At 38.3% G+C, this 20,326-nt stretch overlaps 1 protein-coding gene across 1 annotated transcript in view; it reads right to left on the reverse strand.

Annotated features, from left to right (window-relative positions):
- The window catches only part of Naa15 (N-alpha-acetyltransferase 15, NatA auxiliary subunit), a 56,171-nt gene that overhangs the window by 30,944 nt on the left and 4,901 nt on the right, over positions 1-20,326 (reverse strand). The window contains exons 2-6 of the mRNA XM_021158616.3: positions 8,910-8,994; positions 6,841-6,945; positions 3,055-3,212; positions 2,350-2,484; positions 1,262-1,415 (exon numbers count right to left, since the gene is read on the reverse strand). Of these exons, the coding sequence (XP_021014275.1) occupies positions 1,262-1,415; positions 2,350-2,484; positions 3,055-3,212; positions 6,841-6,945; positions 8,910-8,994 (637 nt within the window). The remainder of the gene's footprint in view (positions 1-1,261; positions 1,416-2,349; positions 2,485-3,054; positions 3,213-6,840; positions 6,946-8,909; positions 8,995-20,326) is intronic.

Consider the following 20,326-nt stretch of genomic DNA (forward strand, 5'->3'; position numbering starts at 1 on the left):
CTAAATATTTCACATGTGATAAGTAATTAAATCTCTAGAATTAAGCAATATTGTCAAGAGAATTTCAGAATGTGGTAAAAATTAAGACTCTGAATTCCAACATGACATTGGGTTCTCAACCAAGGTACCTTTGACAGTACTTAAAGACATTTTACTTGCTCTCCTAACAGAGGTAACCTCGGTAAAACAGTAAAAAGAGAGAAGAGATACCCGGTCCTAATAAGCCAGTCCAGAACATCAACAGAACAGGCTTGAAAAGGCTAATCTATAATAACATAAGAAGACCTGGTGTTAACTAAATAATCATCTAATAAATGAGTAACAATTATTAAGCTTTTTTTTTCTCAGCCTAGGAATAAATGGCAACATTTAGAGACATTTACTTAAATCATAAAAGAATCCAAATCTTGTTCCTTTCCACCTAGAATTTGTGGTCTTTTTTACTTTCTCAAAGAAGTACAGATAAACCATAGAGAGATCTTTTGGTTTGGTTTGTTGTTGTTTTGGGCTTTGTTTTTTGTTTGTTTGGTTTCATTAAAGACAGAATCTTGTTCTAGAATACAGACTGATCTCAAACTCCTGACCCAGACTTAGTCCATTAAGTGCAAGATTATAGGAGCGCTATATACAGCTCCCTCTCCGTATTTTAGTAAGGAAAAATGTATAAGTATGTAGTGCTGATAAAATCTAACATGCAGTACTTATACTGCAATTTTTCCAATGAGTTATCTCTGAGACAGTAAATCTTATTTTATAACATTACAACTGTGTTTTGACTGAATCCTGCAGTGATGGGTTTGGGGGGTGTCGCAGTACTTGGAAGTGGAATTCCAGGCCTCACACATGGTAGGCTAGCACTCTACAATGAACTACACCCCTGTACTTTTGAGTACAAAGGTACTTTACAGAGGGGATGGCTACACTGGCTGTTAGCCTAACCTTGTAGTCTGATTGACTCCCAGCCAGAGAAAAAGGACCACTGAGCCCAGGCCCCTTTAAGGTAACAATGAAAAAAAAAATCAAAAGCAAAAATGCTTTACCTAAATCATTTTATTAGATTTTGTGGCTTTTTCTCCTCAGTTAACAATCTCCATCAGTTAACTGACATTTCCCCACATCACGAATTATTCAAAATGCATGAAGAATATACATTTTCCCTTCAGCAAGCTGAATTTTACGTGGTGACTGTCAGCAGAACTATGAATTTTCAGCCTGCCACTGGCTATAATTAAAAGTTACAATGCTATATATTTTTAAATACCTTTGGTTTCTTCGACAGCAAGTTTATCACAAATCTGCTTTTCATAGGTACAAAGATGTTCCAGGGCTTCTCTATAAAGCCCCGCTTCCCGAAGAACTTGATTCTGATATAAGAGGAGTTCACTGTATTCATAATCCACTTTATCAGGAGATGTCTGCACAAAGACACAAGGAGTGCCAATGAGAATCTTATTTTTGTATTAGAAAACTATTTACACACCCTCAAACAAAAGAAAATACTAACTGATAACAATAATTTTAAAACTCCTAAGTATGTTTAGGAAATGTTAAGTAAGTAACAGCAGTACCAGCAATAGGTAAGTGGAAGGCAGGAAGGTGCTAGCAGCAGAATGAAATAAGAAATCTAGGAAACAGTGGAGTCAGAGAGTTGGGCTTCACAGCTGTCGCTGTGACAGCTGAGCCAGACAATGAATACTAAAGGCCAGTGGTAAAATCTGCTGACAGGTGAGCTGCTTGGTCTTTGGTTGTTTATAAATAAAAAGCAAAACAACCAGTTCACAGCTACAAATACCACCCAATAAAGTAATAAATGGATCATGCAAAGTATGTGCCAAATGATGTGCTGACCTGAATCAATCAGTCTGTGGATTTCTGTGAAAAGTACACCTTTAACTAATAATTAGGAAAAGCAAACAGATCCACACTCAATAACAGTTCAAAAGCATTACTGCACAGCAAAATAATAAAGCAAGAAAATACAAACTCTTTAAAATTGCTTCAGATATAGACTCCCAGAGAAATGATTACTACGTGATAGGTATGCTTCAAAGCCAAACAATGGAATCATGAAACACTGGTAGAAAGAAAAAAAATTAAGACAATCTACACTATCTTATACTATCTACAACTTAGAGTCAGTCTAATCTTGATACTCCGTGGTAGATAGCACCATCAGTATTACAACTAGAGTAGTTCTCAGGAGCACAGGACGCAAAGAACGTGTACAATCTCGTAAGGAACAGAAAGCAAGCCCATTGATAGTAACCACAGAGATTTTCAGGAATGTATGTAAACTTCTTTCTTTCAGTCATTCTTAGAATCAGACACAATAAACTGTTTTATCATTACCTGCTGTGTTTTCCTAAACTCTTCTAAAATTTTTGCTGCCATTTCATAGTCTTCTAATAAATGGTAAGCAATAGCATAACCAATCCATGATGCTCTCTGTGCAGGTCGAAGCTGAAGCAACTGGTATCTTGTTTCCTTCACAGTGTGGGGAAAAACAAGACTTATCTTAGGTTCACAAAGCAAATGCCCCTCTATTGACTACAACAGGAGGCCCTGGGTTCAGCCCTCAGGGTCCTAAGAAAACAGAAGATCACATTACTCTGCTTCACAGTTATTCACGCTGTAATACAACGCAGGTAACTATTTTAGAGAAACTTCAACATCAAATATTATATAGCTGTAGAGACGCTACTGAACTATATATATTATATATGTGTAGATATAAAAATCAATGAATATAAAGTCAAACAAAAATTTAAAAACTTACTTTAATGAAAATGACAAAAGACTATAGTTATTCTACCAGAGTTTTAATTTTTAATAAAGTGATTTTTAACAATATTTTTTTTAACAATTCTACACATTACTCCAACTCTCTCTCTCAACAAAATGTTCTGTTTTTAAGATCTGTTCCAATCACACTGTAATCACTAAGGGTCAGTCAAAAAAAATAGAAAAAAATATTTTTCTATTCAGAATATATTCAAAGTTCTGAGTAACAAGATTTTTCTCTTACGATAAAAATAAAAAACTTCTTTTACTTACCCTATAGCCCTCAAGATCTCGCATTTGAATCTGTAGTAAGGAAAGATCTCTTAAGATCTGAAGATTGTCTTTATCCCATTTCAGTGCATTTCTGTAGCACTTAATGGCTTCATCATACTTCTTGTCTGACCTTTGAAGAAGGCCATAAACATGCCAACCTAAAGGAATTTGGTTAAGGATATAACCTGTAAGTCAAGAAATACTATTCTCAGCCAGGTGTAGTAGCACATGCCTTTAATCCCAATACTTAGAAAGCAGAGACAGACAGACAGACAGACAGCCTTTAATCCCAATACTTAGAAAGCAGAGACAGACAGACAGCTTTAGGTCAGCCAGGGATGCAATACAGGGATACAGGTTTTACATACACACATTTACCAAACAATCTCCCAAAAAACTTGGAAAGATAACATCATTTGTAAATTTCTGAATGTAAACGGGGACGCTGGGTGTACTGGCTGGTTCTGTGTGTCAAGTTGACACAAGCTGGAGTTATCACATAGAAAGGATCTTAAGTTGAAGAAATGCCTTCATGAGATCCAGCTGTAAGGCATTTTCCCAATTAATGATCAAGGGGGGAGGTCCCCTTGTGGGTGGTGCCATCTCTGGGCTGGTAGTCTTGGTTCTATAAAAGAGCAGGCTGAGCAAGCCAGGGGAGGCAAGCCAGTAAAGAACATCCCTCCATGGCCTCTGCATCAGCTCCTGCTTCCTGACCTGCTTGAGTTCCAGTCCTGACATCCTTTGGTGATGAACAGCAATGTGAATGTGTAAGTTGAGCAAACCCTTTCCTCCCCAACTTGCTTCTTGGTCATGATGTTTGTGTAGGAATAGAATCCCTGACTAAGGGCTGGCGAGATGGCTTGGTGGGTAAGAGCACTGATTGCTCTTTGGCACGCCCTGAGTTCAAATCCCAGCAACTACATGGTAGATATCACAACCACCCATAATGAGATCTGATGCCCTCTTCTGTCGCGTCTGAAGTCAGGTACAGTGTACTTATGTATAATAATAAACCTTTAAAAAAAAAAAGAGAGAGGGGCTGGTGAGATGACTCAGTGGGTAAGAGCTCTTCCAAAGGTCCCGAGTTCAAATCCCAGCAACCACATGGAGGCTCACAACTATCCGTAAGGAGATCTGACTCCCTCTTCTTGAGTGTACTTATATATAATAAATAAATAAATCTTTAAAAAAAAGAGAAAGAGGGGTTGGTGAGATGGCTTAGCAGGTAAGAGCACCCGACTGCTCTTCCAAAGGTCCTTAGTTCAAATCCCAGCAACCACATGGTGGCTCACAACCATCCTTAACAAGATCTGACTCCTTCTTTTGGTGTTTCTGAAGACAGCTACAGTGTACTTACATATAATAAACAAATCTTTAAAAAAAAAAAAAGAGAGAGAGAGAGAGAGAGAGAGAAAGAAAGAAACCCTGACTCTAAGAAACCTTCCCCTAAGAAACTGGGGAAGAATACAAAGATAAATGAGAATTTAACAAACAGAGAGGAGAGCTTTTGAAGCCAAAGACAATCAAGGCTAACCTGCTATTTTAATGCTATAACCTCAATCAAACTAGCCTTATTTTGCTTCTCAAGTACAAATGTAAATAAGACTATTTATACGATACAGCAAAGTGCTTGGTGGCTGGAGAGATGGCTCAGTGGTTAAAAGCACTCTCTAGAGTTACTCTTCTAGAGTACCAGAGTTTAATTCCCAGCAACTACATAGCAGCTCACAACTGTCTGTAATCAGGCTCCAAGTGACTTGAAACCTGACACAGACACACATGCAAGCAAAACACCAATGTACATGAAATAAAAGTAAATAAATTATTTGTAAAAAAGACAACGCTTCTACATGGCACAAGGTTCTCAAGTCAGTCACATATAAAATCAAACCAAATAATTGTTACAAATTTTCAATAATTGGGTTTTCTTTCCAACCTTTAGAGATCTTAGACTCTATTAAAGAAGACTATAAAGGAAGGAGGCCTTTCTACTGTAGTGTCACTGTACTCAGCCCTACTACCCCTTTGCTTTTTTAGTCTATCCTATTACTCTTCTAAAATCCATGAAAAGAAAAAAAATGAGTCTTTAATACTTCTTCCTAAACAGCCAACTGGAAAGGCAGCTCAGGGATTTTTTTTTTTAAAGATTTATTTATTATATGTAAGTACACTGTAGCTGTCTTCAGACACTCCAGAAGAGGGCGCCAGGTCTCGTTGCGGATGGTTGTGAGCCACCATGTGGTTGCTGGGATTTGAACTCTGGACCTTTGGAGGAGCAGTCGGGTGCTCTTACCCACTGAGCCATCTCACCAGCCCCAGCTCAGGGATTTAGAGCACTCCATCTTATTAATAGTGTTTGGTTTCGGTTCTCAGCACCTACAGAGGTAGGTCACACCATTGCTAACTCCAGTTCCAAAGGATCTGATATCCTCTTCTGGCCTCCAATGTCACAGGGCAGGCACGATATATATATATATATATATATATATGTACATATATATATATAAATATATGCAGGCAAAAGACTCACACACATATAATAAACCTTAAAAACAAAAAACAAACAACGACGACGACAACAGCAACAACAACAACAAACTTGTTCTATCTACTATGGGTAAGTTAATCCAGAGCAGAATGCTGTATCATCCAAAATGGAAGGGTATTTCCAACTGTGCTGCTGAGCTCTGGTTTAACTTTCCCGTACTCTGATCACTCTTTTGTTCACTCTTGTGTTTTCAAGATTAGTAGAACATCCTTGAACAAGCCATGTTTTATACCCACTCAAAATGTTCTATATAAGCATCTAGTATTTTCCTTCAACAGACTACTTACCTCACCTGTACTGTCCTAAGAAACCACTAAACACTCGAAAACGTGTTAAATAACTCAGCTCTTAAATGTTGCTAGCCTACAAAACAGGTTATTATCCTTGTTAGAGACTGAAAAATACCAAAGTACATTTTTTTCTCTTTTCCTGCATAAACTTCTACTCAAATCCAGCCCTTGTCAGTCCCTTAACAAAATACAAATTATTTTTTGTATTTCTACATTAAGTCACTACAACTAGTATAGTGTGAATATCCTCATTTCACAAAGAAGGAAATTTGGGTAATAGACAGGCTGAGGAAAGCTTCAGATTCAAATGAACACACTAAACTTGTACTTCACAGCCTCTGCTTTTACTCAATATATAATAGTTACCTCCTTAATATTCCTTGTAATATACCTCTCTAAAGTTATGACCATGATGAATGAAACCACCATGTACTTGTCTCGGACCATTTGCTATTACAAAATACCTTACTTAAACCAGGCAACCAGCAATAAAAGAAGCTTGCTGTTCATACTACTTTATGCATCATCTAGCGAGTCATGCTGTCTCCTTCATAGATGGCACATCCTATCTGTATCTTCCTGTGACAAAGGGGCTAACAAGCTCCCTGAGGGTTTTTCTACAGCTTCCTGAAGGCTCTATCCCCACTCCCTATCACTTCTCAAACAACCTTACTTCCTAACATCATCACTCTGTGAGGAGACTTCAATGTATGAATTTAAAGAGATATGAGTATTCAGGCCATAGCAACACCCCCCTCCCAAAGTAAGACCGGCATCATAGACACAATTTATCTAACATAAATTGTTAAAATGCATTGGGCATATTAGGAAAAAAGTTCCATTTTCAGTTTAAGAAAAAAATCATTTCCTCATAGTAACAGGGATTTACATTTGTTTTCTTATATCCAAACAGCCCATTCAATCTTTAAATACATTTCAAAAGGATACACACATGACTCTTTAAGTCATTTCTCAAACCTCTGCGAACCAATTCATAAGCTTCTTCCTTTTTTCCCAAACAGTTCAACGTTAATCCTTTCATAGCCAGGGTTTCTATATTTAACAACAAAGGAAAAAAGAAGAAAGTAATCAATAAGAAATAACTATAAACTCAAAAACAAACAGTACAAACATTTCATGTTTAACAATACATTTCCAGGTTATGTACAGAATTAAAATATTCTTAAAAACTGACAAGGCAAGTAAGCAAAAACCTCTAGATTCTGTTTTCTGAGACACTCTTAGATTTGTTTTCCTTAGTGAATAAATAGAAGATAAAAATCTAACCAGGCGTAGTGGCATTTACCTTTAATCCCAGCATCTGGAAGGCAGAAGCAGACAGACCTCTTGTGAGTTTGAGGCCAGTCTGACCTACTTAGAAAAGTTCCAGGACAGCCAGGGCAACATAGTAAAAATCTGCCTATAAATCAATTAATCAAGTGCAAATATCTGACTAGTCAGACTACTTAGGGATAATCACTCTATTGGCATAATTAGGCAAATTCACAGATGACTGCATACTTATTCTTTTAAAATACAAAACACTATTTTGAAAACTTTGTTTCTATGAACCTAAATTATATGAAGGCAAAATCAATTCTTTATTAAGATACACATAAATTATCTACACTTCTGATTTTCTGTGTGTGTGTGTGCATGCGTGCGTCGTGCCCTATATGTATGTTTCGTTAAGTGTGGGTGAGCACTTACATGCACCAACACTTATGTTGGGGTCAGAAGACAACCTTGGATTTCTCTCCTTGCTTTCCACTTTATTTAAAGCAAAGTCTCATTGTTATTTATAAGCCATTTATGTCAAGACAGCTGGCCTACTAGTTTCTAGGGATTCTCTTGTCTCTGCCTCCCATTGCTCCATAAGTGTGCTGGGATTACAGATGTACAAACTGCCTTGTCTGGCTTTTCTTGTGGTTTAGAGGAATTCAAACTCAAGACTCTCACGATTGCTTTAGCGAGTACTTTATGCTCTGCTTTCCATACATCCCCTACATTTCTAATTTTCAGAAATGCATTATTGAGTCTTTAGGATTACTCTAAAGAACAGTTAAAGAGGTCAGAAGCTCACCATTTCTAATCACCAGTTTAAAAGTGTTGTGAGAAGTAGTAACTTTTCAGAAAAGAAAAAATACTTCCAACTTTATAATGCATATTTCTATGAGAGTTAAAATAGATTCCTTGTGATTTATTTGCCTAATTTCTTTGTATTTGTCTAATTTTTAACATCTCTTTTTAGAACTCTAGAAAAGAATAAAGATGTGTATGGACTGAGGTGTGCACATAGCCCTTGCACTTAGAAGGTAGCAGAAGGACCATGGGTTAAAAACTGGCAAGAACTTCTGTTCTTACAAAGTCCTCAGGTGTTACCTGTTTAAAAATATCTCCAGTAAATTTGTGATGCTTCTATTCAACCTAATTTCAGTCATGTTAAAATACAGGGAAGGGGTACATTTCAGAAAAGAGAGAAAAACTTACTCTAAATTCATATCATAAATAAGATATGACATTCTCTGCTAATGAAACTATTATGATTTAATTAGAAGTTCATTACCAGTATGCATACTTTACAAAATGGAATATAAAAGAACCTACTATTCAGATATCAACTTAGGTATGTATTCTTTACTATCACTGCTTCCATCTTAGACCTGCAGCATATGTAAAATCTCAAGCATGGGCAAACAGAACACATGCAGAAAGGGAAGGATGAAAACTTGCTAGTGAACATTCTAAAGTAAAATTTTCCTACTAACACTTTAATATCAGGCCTGAATGGGTTCTTCTCCCTCTCTAGAAGAGCTAATACAGAAAAAAAGAAACCAAAACTTAAATTGAATGTGCTATCATTTTCTTGTTATTTAACTAAAACGTCAATATTAAATTTTATCTCCCCATAGGCATTAAATGTTCACTCTGGAAACTAATGACAGAGTAAAACAAGAGAAGCCAGATGGAGTTCCAAGAAAGCCATGTACTTAAATGTGTACAGTGTTTGTTCTTACCTCCATGCTCTGCAAATTTGGGATTGGAAAGGATTTGTTTACAGAACTTCAATCCATTTCTATACTGTTTATGTTCATAACATCTCTGTCAAAACAAGAAAGTATATCAGTTTATCAATAAATGTAGAAACTTTCTTATTCACTACTAAAAATTTTCATTTTTTTAAAAAAGATTTATTTATTTTATGTATATGAGTACACTGTAGCTGTATAGATGGTTTTGAACCTTCATGTGGTTGTTAGGAATCAAATTTAGGACCTCTGCTTGCTCCAGTCAACCCCCACTGCTCAGTACCTGCTCGCTCTGGCACAATGATTTATTATTATAAATAGTACACTGTAGCTGTCTTCAAACACACCAGAAGAGGGTGTCAGATCTCATTACGGATGGTTGTGAGCCACCATGTGGTTGCTGGGATTTGAACTCAGGCCAGTGCTCTTACCTGCTGAGCCATCTCACCAGCCCTATTTTCAGATTTGTATTAAGTCCCACTAAATGGTTACACCAAAGAAGGATGGGGATGTAGTTGAGTGGCAGTTGCCTAACACACCAAAGCTCTAGGTTCCATCTTCAGCACCAAAAATTCAAAGTAGAACAAAGTAAAAGGTACAGATTTGAAATATCAAAAAACTCAATTTTATAAAATCTAATAACTGAGTTATAGGAAAAGTGAAAGTGTAATTTAAAAGGTACAGACCAGGTGTGGTGTTGGCACACCTGTGTCTTAATCCTAGCACTCAGGAGGCAGAAGCAGGCGGGTCTGTGAGTTTGTGGTGAACATGGTCTGCAGGGTGAGATCCTTCCAATAAATAAATAATAAGAAAGGGAAACAGAATCTATGGTTTAAACTTACCCTTTTCTAACCAAGGTAGTCTGTAAGTGTAACAGACCAAGTAAGTTTATGTGAACAACAAGGAAAAAAAGAGCCTACATACACCACAGCATATTGGCAGGGGGGGGGGGGGGCGTCGCAGAGAGAAAGAAGGGGAGAAAAAGAGTTGGAGACAGGCCAGACCGCTGCATCATGGGGGGGGGGGGCGGCAGGAGGAGAGAAAAATGTAGTTGGGAAAGGGACAGAAGAGGGAAAAAAAATCACAAGGAAAAGATTTTGATGTCAAGTCTATACTAGAAATAAACAGTGACATCTGCTTGATTTCTAGATCCATTTCTTCAAATATCTTCTTCCCTCTTCACACTCCCCGGTGAGGTTCTTTGGGAGCAAAGAGGTGGATTCATGCAATCAGAAGCTTGCAATGATAAGGAGATTGAGACCGTTTGCATTCAGAGTATGCACTCATACCTACCATTGGGTTGCTTTTGTAGAATTTGGCATTTTCCTAATCTTACTAATGGTTTTTAGCTGTACTTTATTTATTTATTATTCTTGTGTCTTCCAGGATGTGTTTGTCTTTCTCTTCAATGTTTAAGATCCCTTTAAATATTTTCTGTGATGCCACTAAAAGTGATCATAAATTTCCTTAGTTTGTTTTGATCATGGAAAGTGTCACTTTTTCCTTCAATCACAGAAGGATGACTTTGCTGCATATACTAATCTAGATAAGTGGTTATTGTCTTTCAGACTTTTGAAAGAGATTGGTTTGTGTGTCCTCTGGATTTCAGAGCTCCTGTTACCCTGATGGTTTTGTCTGTATGTACTCTTGAAGCCTGTCTTTTGTAGCTTTCACCCTTGTTTGTCCTGTACCATTAGAGTGTTCAGAATGCTTACAATATAATGTAAGGAGGCTCTTTTCAGGTCTTTTCTGTTTGGCTGTCTCCTACCTACATGTCCATCTTGTTCCCTGGGTTTTGGAAATTTCCTGCTGTGATTTTATTAATGTGTGTTCTAAGCCTTACACTTCTCTCCTCTGTGCCCATGGCACACAGACGGTGTACCACGTCTATATTCTTTTTGTGTTCTATTCTCTGTGCCATTGTCTGACTCTTCTAATCCATCTTCCTTGTCTTTTTTTTCTTTTTTCTTTCTTTTTTTTTTTTTTGGTTTTTCGAGACAGGGTTTCTCTGTGTAGTCCTGGCTGTCCTGGAACTCACTTTGTAGACCAAGCTGGCCTCAAACTCAGAAATATGCCTGCCTCTGCCTCCTGAGTGCTGGGATTAAAGGCGTGTAACACCATGCCCGGCAGCAATAAGTATCTTAATCACTAAACTATCTCTCTAACCGGCACATGCCTTCATTTTTATTAAAATCTCATTTTGCTGTTTTGTTGGGGACTTGATTTTTTTTTTTTTTTTTTTTTTTTTTTTTTTTTTTTTTTTTTTTGGTTTTTCAAGACAGGGTTTCTCTGTATAGCCCTGGCTGTCCTGGAACTCACTTTGTAAACCAGGCTGGCCTCGAACTCAGAAATCCGCCTGCCTCTGCCTCCCGAGTGCTGGGATTAAAGGCGTGCACCACCACCACCACCACCACCCGGCTAAAATTCTTTATATACAAAGGAATCAAAAAGATACTTTTAACAATATAATTTTAAGCACTACCTATCTTACGCCTTTTTAATAATTTGTTTTATATATATACATATATATATGTGTGTGTGTATGTGTGTGTATGTATGTATATATGTGTATGTATTTTCCCTGCATTTATGTCTGTGTGAGTATGTCAGATTCCCTGAAAGAAGAGTTACAGACGGTTGTGAGCTGCTATGTGAGTACTGGAAATTAAACCCATGTCCTCTGAAAGAACAGCCAGTATTCTTAACCACTCAGCCATTTCTCTAACCCCATTACAATATTTTAAAGGAATCTTAAAAGGTTTAGATCCATCAACACATAAAAAGAAAAACAAATAAAAACAACAACAACAACAAAACCCTATCATTCTGGCTCAAAACAGATTTTCAACAAATTCTACAGTTTACAAAAACTAATTTGATGCAGTCCTTAAACATTGATTCTCAAAGTATCACTTTATGCAGACCCTATTATCATGGAGAAGAGAAAAAAAAGATTGCTATTTCTTTATCTGGTACAGCAATGTGTCTGAAAGTAGAAAATTCATCCTTCCAGTATACTCTCCTACTCCTGGCCCTGCCATTATAAAAGCAAGCTTTCATTTCCCCCTTTATCTAAACAAGACTTCAAAAATCAAAACAAAACAAAAATACCATTACAGCTTCCTTGGAAAAATCTAACAGATATTCCAAAAGATAATCACAGTATAGGATTTGAGGGAGTTGGGGTGTTCTCAGGCATGATGGAACACACCTGTAAATGCTGCACTCAGAAAGATGAAATAGAATTGCTGCAAATCTGATGCCAACCTGAGCTAAATGGTGAGTTCCAGACCAGCATGAGCTACAGAAGACTGTCTCAAAAACCAAACTTAAAGAGTTGGGCAGTGGTGGCTCACACCTTTAATCCCAGCACTTGGGAGGCAGAAGCAGGTGGATTTCTGAGTTCGAGGCCAGCCTGATCTACAGAGTCAGTACCAGGACAGCCAGGGCTATACAGAGAAACACTATCTTGAACATCACCCCCCCCCTGGGGGAGGGGGACGACTAAGAGAAGCTAAGAACACTGGCTTCTCTTGCAAAAGACCAGGGTTCTTCAATTCCCAGCATCTACATGATAGCTTATAACAAACTGTAGCTCCAGTTCCAGGGAATCCCAGTGCCCGCTTCTAGGCATGTACATGGTACACACACATACATGCAGGTAAAATACTCATATACATAAAATAGTATGTTTGTTTTTTTTTAAATCAAAACCAAATGCTGGGCAATGGTGGCACACACCTTTATCCCCAGCATTATAAAATGGGAGGCAGAAGCAGGTCAATCTTGAGTTCAAGGCCAGCCTGGTCTACAAAGTGAGTTCCAGGACAGCCAGGGCTACACCCCATTTCAAAAAATAAAACAATTTCAAATAAACACCAGCTCCATCATTTATTTCTGCAGCTTGGTCTTCAGGTGGATTCCTGCCCCGCCCCACCCCCGGAAAAAAAAAAAACAAACACCTGGAGCAGGGACTGTCCCTGAACCCCTGAACCTGCTGCTTGTGATTCCCATTCCCCTAACTAGCTGCCTGACATGGCCTCAGCTGGAGAGAATACACCTAGTCCTACAGTGACCTGGGTGTGGATGTGTGTGTGTGTGTGTGTGTGTGTGTGTGTGTGTGTGTGTGTGTATAGAGTGGTGTATTATACCCAGAGTGGGGCTTCTCCCTCCTCAGAGAAGGAGAGAAAGAGAAACTAAGTGAGGATCTGAAGGATAGGGCACTGGGAGGAAGGAATGGCTGGGATTGGGATGGAAAGTGAATAAATAAACTTTAAAAATAAAATAGGGTTGAAAGGAACTGAGCATGATGATACATGCCTATAATCACAGCACTCAAGAGGCAGATTTTTCTGTGAGTTTAAGGTCAAGCTGGTCTACATGAGACCTTAAAGTTAAGGAATTGTTTTCAAAGAAACAAGCAATATAATTCATATCATAACAAGGAGGAGAAAGCAACTCTACACAACAGTCTGAACTAGGTGGTGTGTTGCTTCTGGTTTGGTGTGTAAGGATAGGGAAGTGGTGCAGGAGACTAAAACTGGAAACGTGAAGTAAACACCCTTACTCTAACACCGAGGTACAGCTCTAAGCACTGGGTTTTTGGTTTTTTTTGTTTTTGTCTTTTTTTTTTTTTAATGGTTTTTCGAGACAGGGTTTCTCTGTGTAGCTCTGTCTTGGAACTCACTCTGTAGACCAGGATGGCCTCGAACTCAGAAATCCGCCTGCCTCTGCCTCCTGAGTGCTGGGATTAAAGGCGTGGGCCACCACGCCTAGCTTTGAGACAGGATCTTACAAAGTAACTTAGAATGACTTTGAACTATCCCAGGGTGCTGATCTGCAACTCTAAATCCTTCCTCCACTTCCCCAGAATGCCATGACTCTGTCTACTATTGGCTTAAACTTTTTTTCCTCTTTATAAAGTCTCAACTTTAATGCAAGTTTATATTACAAGCTAAGTATGCTTAGAGTTTAGATATCTAAGTGTACACTTTCTATTCCAGGGAAATCCCTAAAAGCCAAGATCACAACCATCAAATGAAGTTCCCTCCACATCCTAATATGCACATTGAGAACTGTCATTCTCAAATCCTCTCTCATTTATTAACAGAACTATAAAGTGACATTCTTTTAAGAATAAACTTTGTTAATAGTTTTCTCTCATCAACATAAAGACTGTCTGAGCCAGGGGATAGATACCTTTAATCCCAGTACTTGAGAAGCAGAAGCAGGAGGTATCTCTGTGAATTTGAGGCCATCCTGGTCTACTGAGCAAGTTCCAGGACAGCCAGGACTACACAGAGAAACCCGATCTCATAAAGCCCAAATATTTAAAAAACTAAAAACAAAAACCCCACCCTAACATATTTGAATATTTATATTCATGGTTATATTACACATAGTGGACCCACTCTAGCTGTGTAAAAATCACTTAAGAGCTTTATAAACACATAAGACATCTTATCCTTTAAAGCAGTTCTCGGGGCTGGTGAGATGGATGGCTCAGTGGGTCAGAGCACCCGACTGATCTTCCGAAGGTCCGAAGTTCAAATCCCAGCAACCACATGGTGGCTCACAACCATCCGTAATGAAATCTGACGCCCTCTTCTGGTGTGTCTGAAGACAGCTGCAGTGTACTTACATATAATAAAAATAAATAAATAAACAAAGCAGTTCTCAGCCTTCCTAATGCTGCAACCCTTTAGTACTCCAACTCTAAAATTATTTTCGTTGCTACTTCTTAACTGTGATTTTGCTACTGTTATGAATGATAAGGTAAACATGTGTATTTTCCAATGGTCTTAGTCACACCTTTGAAAGGACTGCTTTAGAGACTAATTCAGCAGGCACCTGACAACTTTTAATTCTAGCAATTTCTTCTCCAATGCCAAAACAAGTCAAAATTTCCTTTTATCATGCTTCTATAACAAGAGGCCAAGCAAATGAACTAATACCATGATTCATTCACAAATACAATTTCCAGGGTCTTACCAAACAAATAACATAGGCTCTGCCTAATATCCTACAATTACCCTGTATAATAATACAGTCTACACCATCAAGGGCCCAGCTCAACTTTCTCCAAAAATATTCATATAAACACATAACCCAAAGAGCTATCTCTCTTGTTTTGTAATTGCTATTTTAATACTTGTTTTATGCAACAAATGTTTATCTAGCTTCTACTGTAGCACATTACCCAATATGGACAGAGCGATTAACAAAACAAAGTCCCATCATAAAACACATATTTTAATTGCAGAAGCTATGTGATAAATATACGGCTAAGTGTATCTATCAAATGGTCATAAATTATATTGGAGAAGAATAAAACCAGGAAGGAAGAAAGAAAATAGGTTGAGAAATATTCCTGATCAAAGGTTTGACCAACATTTAGAAGACTCCGCCTACATACAGGCCCCAAAAGAAATGTTAGGTGAAGTTTCCTGGAAGAGAACATTCCTTTTTTTTTTTTTTTAAGATTTTATTTATTATATGTAAGTACACTGTAGCTGTCTTCAGATCTCATTACGGATGGTTGTGCGCCACCATGCGGTTGCTGGGATTTGAACTCAGGACCTCTAGAAGAGCAGTAGGTGCTCTTACCCGCTGAGCCATCTCGCCAGCCCGGAAGAGAACATTCCTACTTTTTATGTCCAAACGCACTTTTATGAATTAAAAAAATACGTATTTGAATCACTCCTCTATCACTCTGAAGCAGTAAGATAGCACACTAAAAAGAATAATCCAGTTGAGATCATCTGGTCAGCAGCACTCCAGTCCTCCAATCCTGCAACGTGCCAACCGTGCCAACCATCCCTCTCTGGAAAACTCTAGTCAGTGTTTCACAATGACTGGGATGGCAGTTTTATTATCAAATATGAATCTATGTGAGCCCCATAAATGACCCTAGACTATATGGCTTTGTAATACCTACAGAATGAAATGGTAAGTTCAGTTCCTATAAAGCTTTTGTCTCTTTTGTAATACGGCATTATCTATTAAGGTGGTATACGCCTTTACCCAGCACCAGGAAGGTAGAGGAGTTCCAGGACAACCAGGGCTACACAGAGAAAACTATCTCAGAAAAAAAGAAAAAAGAAAAAGAAAACAGAAAAAAAAAAAAAAAAAAAACCAAACTGAACTGTAGTTATTTTTTTTTTAATTTTCTATCCTCCTCAAATATCCAAATGTTTGTATGTGTTAACCTGTCTTGCCCAAAATCATTTTATTTCCTGTATTAAGTGTTTTGCCTGCATGTATGTATGTATGTATGTACACCTCATTGAGTGTCTGGTACCCACCAGATCAAAAGATACCAAATTAAGGATAGTCATGAGCCAACATGTAGATGCTGGGAGCTGAATCCAGGTCCCTGCGAGAGAAACAAGCACTCTTAACTGATGAGACATCTCTCCAGTCCAAAGAGATCACTTTTTAAAAATTTAATCAAAAGATAAAAAATTGATTAAGAAATAAAAATCTTAAACCGGGCGTGATGGCACACGCCTTTAGTCCCAGCACTCGGGAGGCAGAGGCAGGCGGATTTCTGAGTTCGAGGCCAGCCTGGTCTACAAAGTGAGTTCCAGGACAGCCAGGGCTACACTCTGTCTCAGAAAAAAAAAAAAAAATCCAAATCAGTAACAGGTACATCCATCAATTCCAACAGTTATGTGTTGGAAACATTCAAAAATCCCCTCTGCTAGATATTTTGCTAGATATCTGCTAGATAATTAACTGTTGCCAACCAGAGCTGCATTGCTGTTCTACAGAACACTAGAAGTTATTCCTCCAACTGTCCCTTGACTCAATAACCATCTCCTTTCTTTCCTCCCCAAAACTCTGTTGTACTCTTTTTTTTTTTTTTCTTGCTCTGTGGCCAGGATCTCACTAGATAAGACAGCTCAGCTGTGCTAGAATTTATAATCATCCACCCTGTTTTCCTAGTGTTCCAACAGGCCTGAGTCAAGCCGTATATAGTCTTAAGGAGGGGAAAAAAAAAAAAAAAAAAATCGAAAAGATTCGCTAGCCCAGCTCTTTTATCACTAAGCTACACTCTCAGCCTAAAAATTAATGTACAGAAGGTGACCTTACAGTAGGTAAAATTTCATTTCTTTTTTTTATAGTTTAATAATCCACACTTTTTTTTTTTTTACATTTTAGATATATTTATTTTGTGTGTGTTTACACACTACCATAGCACACATGTGAAAGTCAGAGGACAAGTTATTAGAATCTTATCTATTCTCTCCTTTCACCATGTGTGTTCTGGGAATCAAACGCTGATCATCAAACTTGGCATCTTTACCTACTAAACCACTGGCCTAAACCACACCATCTTAAACCCGTCCCAACCCTTTAAGACACTAACTTAAGTGTCTTTAGCTATAACTGACCCTTGAGAGTTGGAAAACAATTGAAAATGTAGCAACAATAAAATGTCTTAGGGATGGAGATAGATGGCCCAGCAGTTAAGAGCACTTACTTGTAGCTCCTACAGAAGACCTGCCTGAGTTCAATTCTCAGAACCCATATGGTAGCTCACAACCATCAATAATCCCAGTTCCAGGGAATTGCTCAGGCCCAGATTTGATGCATATACATGCATGCCAGCAAAACATTAACACACATAAAATAAAAATAAAGTAAAAAAAATTCTGGGGCCTAGCAAACATAGGAGTGGATGTTCACAGTCAGCTATTGGATGTATCACAGGGCTCCCAATGGAGAAGCTAGAGAAAGTACCCAAGGAGCTAAAGGGATCTGCAACCCTATTGTTGGAACAACATGATGTACTAACCAGAACCCCGGGGCTCTTGTCTCTAGCTGCATATGTATCGAAAGATGGCCTAGTCGGCCATCAATGGAAAGAGAGGCCCATTGGACTTGCAAACTTTATATGCCCCAATATAGGGGAATGCCAGGGCCAAAAGAATGGGAATGGGTGGGTAGGGAAGTGGGGGGCGCTATGGGGGACTTTTGGGATAGCATTGGAAATGTAATTGAGGAAAATATGTAATAAAAATATTAAAAATTAAAAAAAAAATTCTGAATGTGCAAAAAGCAAAAACTAATTCATAATCAAACATGTAATCCAAGGTGTTTCTGGCAAAGTTCACCTACATCATGTTCTACAGCTCACTGCAGCAGCCTTGGCTCCAAACACACAGCGTGTGCCCATTGTGCTGCATGTACCATCAAGCTGCATAATACCAACCAACACTGCCCGGTGCACTCCATCTAAGATTCACTAGTTACAACTATTGAGTTGCTGGCTTGAGTTTTACGATTTAAAAAATCATTTGATGACTTTTGACTTAAAGATTAGGACAGCTCTGAAAAACAACACTAAAGGTACTCAATATTCTGCAGTAGCAAATATTCAGTAGAGACTTAATTCTTCATGTAAAAATAAATAAGCCCATATAACTCACTAGTGTCCTGTCTAATTTCATTTCCTATTGCTGTAATAAAATATGACAGATGCAACTTGGGAGAGAAAAGAGTTTATTTTAGCTCACGCTTCCAGGTTACAGTGCTAACTGTAGAGAAGTCTTGGCAACAGGAACTTGAGAGCTGTCTTAGAAAGGGTTTCTATTGCTGTGATAAAACACCATGACCAGAAGCAACCTGAGGAGAAAAGGGTTTATTTCATCTTTCTTCCCTAAATGATGGAAAGTCTAGTTCCTCATTCCTAGCTCTAGCTGTAAACCTTACTTTAACTTCAGTCTGTTTACTTAATAAAAATATCTGCATGGCACCAGCAGGATAGCTCAGTAGGTAAAGATGCCTGGTGCCCAGCCTGTTGAACTGAGTTTGATCCCCAGTACCCACGTGGTGAAAGCAGAGAACCAACTACCACAAACTGGCTCTGATCACATATCCCACTGCAGCATTATGCATGTGCATGCATGTGCAAGTACACGCGCATGTGCACACACACACACAAAATAAATAAAAATTTAAACGGAACGTCTTCCTTTTGGAGCCAGAGAGATGGCTCCGTGTGGTTAACAGCACTGGTCTCTCTCCCAGCAAAGTCAGGTTCTATTCCCAGCACCTACATGGTGGCTCTCACCGCTGTCTATGACTCCAGGATATATATCTTTCTCACAGAAATATTTTGTCCTGGGGCTGGAGAGATGGCTCAGCGGTTAAGAGCACGAACTGCTCTTGCGAAGGTCCTGAGTTCAAATCCCAACAACCACATGTGGCTCACAACCATCTCTAATGGAATCTGATGCCCTCTTCTGGTGTGTCTGAAGACAGCTACAGTGTACTCACATACATAAAATAAATAATTCTTAAAAAAAAAAAAAAGAAAGAACTATTTTGTCCTAAGTTCAACCAACTGACAAGACTAAAATTCAAATAATAATAGTAGTTAAGTATTCCCAACTTAAATTTTATTTTCTCCTAACTCACATTAGTAGATAAAGAGTTAAAGAAAAGGATGCAGCAGTGTAACAACCAGCACGCTGATATCTGATTGCAGGCATTAAGGACATTCCACTTTCCAAGTGAGCTGAAGTATAGGTATGAGTTTTGCCCACACCTTTCAAGAACACCTTTTCTACCCTAAACCCTAGATCCCAAAAAAGTGAGCTAAAGCTGGGTGGTGGCACACACCTTTGATTCTAGCACTCCTGAGACAGAAGCAAGCAGATCTCTGAATTCAAAGCCAGACTGGACTACAGAAAGAGTACCAGGACAGCCAGGGCCACACAGAGAAACCATGTCTCAAAACACTGAAGGGGGGTGGCCAGGGATGAGCGGAGGAGTGGGGGAGAGCAGGGTAAAGCTCTGAGCAACTCTCAAACTATCTGGATGAACAAACAGCAACAAAGGTATGTATGCAGAAACCACAATTTCCTAATTACATAATCTTGTAAATATATTAAAACCATGTGAAACTTTAAAAGGAAAGACTAGCAAGCAATCAAGCAAATCTTACACAGTACAATATCTATTTATTTGTAACATCACACTTATCTTCTTTTTGTTTTGTTTTGTTTTTTGAGACAGGGTTTATCTATGTGGCCCTGACTGTCCTGGAACTCACTCTGTAAACCAGGCTGGCCTCAAACTCAGAAATCTACCTGCCTCTGCCTCCCAAGTGCTGGGATTAAAGGCGTGCACCACCACTGCCCAGCATACCTTCTTTAAAAAAAAAAAAAAAAAAAAATTACCTTCTTTCCTCTAAATGAACTAGAGACAAATATTTTGCAGATTTTTTTTATCAATGTATTACAATGCTTATTCAGAAAACTCAATCCTGTGCAGGAAAGGAGGGGGCAAATATGCAGCAAACATTAATGTAGGTATCAAAACAAACTAAACTAAGTCGGGCAAATGCACTGTAGAAATTACAAAATTTTGCAAAGTGATACTTAACCAGGTTTCCA

This window comes from Mus caroli, unplaced genomic scaffold, assembly GCF_978045245.1.
Source record: "Mus caroli unplaced genomic scaffold, Mus_caroli_1 scaffold_3, whole genome shotgun sequence".
Lineage (NCBI taxonomy): Eukaryota > Metazoa > Chordata > Mammalia > Rodentia > Muridae > Mus > Mus caroli.